At 35.2% G+C, this 5,110-nt stretch overlaps 1 protein-coding gene across 1 annotated transcript in view; it reads left to right on the top strand.

Annotated features, from left to right (window-relative positions):
* Positions 1 to 5,110, top strand: part of LOC106471740 (carcinoembryonic antigen-related cell adhesion molecule 1-like) — a 59,348-nt gene that overhangs the window by 46,767 nt on the left and 7,471 nt on the right. Inside the window, exons 10-11 of the mRNA XM_022400349.1 lie at positions 1,862 to 1,944; positions 3,334 to 3,464. Coding sequence (XP_022256057.1) covers positions 1,862 to 1,944; positions 3,334 to 3,464 — 214 coding nt within the window. The remainder of the gene's footprint in view (positions 1 to 1,861; positions 1,945 to 3,333; positions 3,465 to 5,110) is intronic.

The raw sequence follows: 5,110 nt of genomic DNA, 5'->3' as shown, positions 1-5,110 counted from the left end.
CTATCCTTCCCTAATTTAGAAGTGAAGACAGCTAGTCATCAGTACCCACAGATATCTCTTGGGCTACTCTTTTACCAGCGAATAGTGGATTGACAGTCACATTATAACACTCACAAAGCTGAAATGGCGAGCATGTTTGGTGTGGACGGGGATTCGAAACCGTAAATTTCGAGTTGAGCGTCCTAACCATCCGACCATGCCAGGCCCAGTTATGGGAAAAGTATTGATTATATTAATCATTATTTACATACATCTGGCTATTCAACAGCACCTACCACTAATTATATTAATCATTATTTACATACATCTGGCTATTCAACAGCACCTACCACTAATTATATTAATCATTATTTACATACATCTGGCTATTCAACAGCACCTACCACTAATTTTTGGGGCTCATTTTGTCTGATTGAATTGAGATTTGACCGTTACTATTATATCGCACCCTTCACCCCAAATGTCGGAACGCGATTTTGTGGCAATGGGTCCTGAATAAACAATCCACGAATTCTCAGTACAGGCACGCTAACTATTAGACCACGCTCAGCCCATGCACGAGCCCCCGAGTGGCACAGCGGTATGTCTGCGGAATTACAACGCTAGAAACCGGGTTTCGATACTCATGGTGGGCAGAGCACAGATAGCCCAATTGTGTAGCTTTGTGCTTAACTTCAAACAAACAAATAAAACCCACTCACGAAGTTAGTTTGAAAATATATATATATATATATATCCATTTCTATCACTAAAAATAATTAAACAGTAATAAAACATTATTTGAAAAACTGTAATAGCAAACACCGTGAGACCAAACCATCGTCATCAACCCTAAAGAAATTAGAATTTTGACAAACTCTTTTTTTACAAGATTTTTTATTAGTGATCCTTATTAGAACTAAGTTCTTTTTCTTTGCAGTTAAGCACAAAGCTACACACAATGGGCTATCTGTGCTTTACCCTACGCGGGTATCGAAACCCGGTTTATAGCGTTGTGAGTCCGCAGATATACCGCTGTGCCACTGTGGGGCTATTAGCACTAGTAAAGCATGGCTTATGTGATGTTTTGTCAGTTTTCACTATGAGCTTTAGTATATCATGAAAGGAAAAAAAGTATAATGTTCCATGTGATACACGATGGCTTATTAAAATTATTTATCGATCTTGACGCTCGAGCTACTACACCAGATAAAGGTTGGCGTTTTGAAAGTTCCTTGCCTAAGAGCTTGAACTCATAGATAATTCTAGAATCCTTTGTTAGGGACATTCTGATAAGAAGCTTAATGGCAAGAAAAAAAAAAATTATGTTTAGACGATAAGACATATGTTAAAAATATAAAGTAGTTATTAATGAAACTTGAATTTTTTTTGTTTGAATGTGCATGTGGGATGAACAATCTGGTCAGAGACGCCTAGGTCTCAGGTTTAGCTGTCACTAATTTAGAACTAAAGTTAAGTTACCTAAATGTGTTTTGCCTGGATATTTGAATCGAATAATGGGATAGACTGTCACTCTTATAACGCGCCTTCAGCTGAAAATTCAGAGCAGTTTACAGAAGCATCAGATCTCGAACTCTCTACCCTATGATCCGCAATCTTACACGCTACCTTTTGGGCCACGCCTGGCACTGCCATTGAAATAAATACATTCATAAAGCATTATGAAAATCAATATGTTCGTGTACTAAGAGTTTTCATTTATTCAATTTTCTTCATCCTTTACGTTGTGTATATATATATATATATATACGTTGAAATAAGCGAAAGTAAGACCATGCGATATTAAGTTTGGCACTGATGTACCTTCTCAGTTTGATTTTACGTAACGGCTTTCCCACTTTCGTTTTTTTTTTTTATATAGAAACTGTACATTGAAGGACTCTACTCCAGCAGAAGGTAATTCGAAAGATTCAGTTGAAGGAAAATGTCCTGATGTTATACCAGGTAATATGATCAACAAGATTACTTCACATCAGTTTCAATTATCTTACCTGTTTCAACTTCATTTTTATTTTCAATAGTAACTTTTAAAATAAGCTAAGCAAACTTTTAAGTTGTATTTTATATAAATATGCGTGTGAAGCGTTTACTGTAAAAAAAAATAAAATAGTTAACTTATAATGACCGTAAATAAATCGCAGTTATATGTTAACTTGGTTTTACTCAAGTTATTTGTGTATTACATTCAGTAATGTCCAAACACTGGTTTAGGTTTGATTATAAATTTACAATTTATCAGAGATATTAAGAGGTCAGGCACATCTTCTAATCCCCTTGTAGATATTAAGAGGTCAGACACATCTTCTAGTCCCCATGTAGATATTAAGAGGTCAAGCACATCTTCTAATCCCCATGTATATATTAAGAGGTCAGGCACATCTTCTAATCTCCATGTAGATACTAAGAGGTCAAACACATCTTCTAATACCCATGTAGATATTAAGAGGTCAAGCACATCTTCTAATCCCCATGTAGATACTAAGAGGTCAAGCACATCTTCTAATCCCCATGTATATATTAAGAGGTCAGGGACATCTTCTAATACCCATCTAGATATTAAGAGGTCAGGGACATATTCTAATCCCCATGTGGATATTAAGAGGTCAAGCACATCTTCTAATCCCCATTTAGATATTAAGAGGTCAGGCACATCTTCTAGTCCCCATGTAGATATTAAGAGGTCAGGCACATCTTCTAATCCCCTTGTAGATATTAAGAGGTCAGGCACATCTTCTAATCCTCATGTAGATACTAAGAGTTCAAGCACATCTTCTAATCCCCATGTAAATACTAAGAGGTCAAGCACATCTTCTAATCCCCATATATATATTAAGAGGTCAAACACATCTTCTAATACCCATGTAGATATTAAGAGGTCAGGGACATATTCTAATCCCCATGTAGATATTAAGAGGTCAGGCACATCTTCTAATCCCCATTTAGATATTAAGAGGATAGGCACATCTTCTAATCCCCATGTAGATATTAAAAGGTCAGGCACATCTTCTAATCACCATAGTGATACTAAGAGGTCAGGCACATCTTCTAATCCCCATGTAGATACTAAGAGGTCAGGCACATCTTCTAATCCACATGTAGATACTAAGAGGTCAGGCACATCTTCTAATCACCATGGTGATACTAAGAGGTCAAGCACATCTTCTAATCCCCATGTAGATACTAAGAGTTCAAGCACATCTTCTAATCCCCATGTTTAATAAGATTTGGTATTTGTCTTTATTAGACTTTCTGGAAAGGAACACTTAGTTTCTATGCTGAAGTCTACTAATGTACAGTAGTTAACGAACGATATTTTATATATATATATAATAGATGTCAAGTATTTGCAAGTTCCATTCAGAGGCATCGATCAGAAGAGTGACTCATCGAAAACTTCAACACAAGAAACTTCGAAGGATATCACTGTAGATTCGCCGTTAAAAGGACAGACGAATAAAACTTTCGTATGAAATTTAATTATTATTTGTTGCTGTAAAACGTGTAACTTTATATTCATATACATTTAAAACGTTAGCCTTTACAAATAACATACTCATCATATGCGGGCAACATTGGGTGGGGGGGGGGGAGCTAAAAGTATGAGTAAATAAACCATGCTATATCTTAATTTGTAATAATAGAGTAATTAAAAATAGTTATTATTTAAAATTTAGAACAGGTTGTGATTAAATATTAAGTTTATTACGTATCTACCTTAACAATACAATGAAATTTACACATTACAATAAAATAGGTGAATGTATATAAATATGATCTTGCTCTTAAGTCTTTAAGTCTGATCCTTAATACTCGCTAACACTCAAAGGAACGATACCATAGCTAATTCTCCTACGTGGGTATGATATTATTACTACAGGAGCTTTTATTCTGAACATCGATATCTAATATAAACACCTACTCGGGTATGATATGATTACCACAGGAGCTTTTATTCTGAATGTTCATATTAGATATCGATACCTACGTGGGTATGATATGATTACTACAGGAGCTTTTATTCTGAACATCGATATCTAATATGAACACCTACGTGGATATGATATGATTACTACAGAAGCTTTTATTCTCAACATCGATATCTAATATGAACACCTACTCGTAATTTATTCCATGACTAAAAGCTGATTTTTTTCTGACAATACTCACATCAAAAATAGTCAAAATTCGGGATAATTGTTATCAATTTAAAGGTGTGTATGTTCTTTACCTAGATGCGGAGATCATAAACTCCATAAGTGATACTTTGATCAGTCAAAACAGGAGAATGTTTTATTGATGTTTGTGGACTACATACATGAATAGCAAGTACAAATACAGTTAGACGTTTAAAATTTGTTTACAATATATTTACTACTCATATTTACAAAGCTTCATAAATTTTGGTCAAACATTGGACCCTATTATGAAGCTCCGATATCGACCTTATAAACAAAGCGCGTAGAGAAAGTAATGTTAGTTAAACAGAAAATGCTGTTTTATAAAGATAATAATTATAAATCCTCAAAACAGTATTTGCTCAAGCTGCAGTTACACTCTAATGTCGGCATTAACACAGACATCATAACATTAAATGTATATCATCTACTGAGAATATTTCTCTAAGCACTGAGAACTGTTTACAGATGGTATGGAATATGCCCATCTTGGGGACAATTCTTTCTCATTTACCGTGTTTTTGGACTTCGTCTTATGACTTGGAATTTATAGCCAGGTTAAACACACAAACAACAATTTCCACAGAGTACCTGATATGATACCGGTTGACTAACTCATCTGAACACACCTCAAGAATACCTACACAGCATTACCAAGTTACCAACGATCAAAGATCGCTTTACACAACTTGCCACGAAATTTTACAGAATAGCCGTAAATAGGAACACTCAGACCAAACAGTTCAACCAATTAGCTCTAACACCAGAAACTTGGAACACATACATATCACCATTCAATTACATAAACAGCCTAGAAAACACATAAACCACTCACCAAGTAACTGAAAGAAATTTCTTTTTCAGCTTTGGGCACTGGTCAGGTAGATTATTCGGCGCCTGACCAGTGAAAGTGAGTTTTCTCGGGGTACTTCCTT

This window comes from Limulus polyphemus, unplaced genomic scaffold, assembly GCF_000517525.1.
Source record: "Limulus polyphemus unplaced genomic scaffold, Limulus_polyphemus-2.1.2 Scaffold4827, whole genome shotgun sequence".
NCBI classification, from domain to species: domain Eukaryota; kingdom Metazoa; phylum Arthropoda; class Merostomata; order Xiphosura; family Limulidae; genus Limulus; species Limulus polyphemus.
Note: the sequence above shows the minus strand (reverse complement) of the source record. Positions and strands in the feature narration are given on the sequence as shown.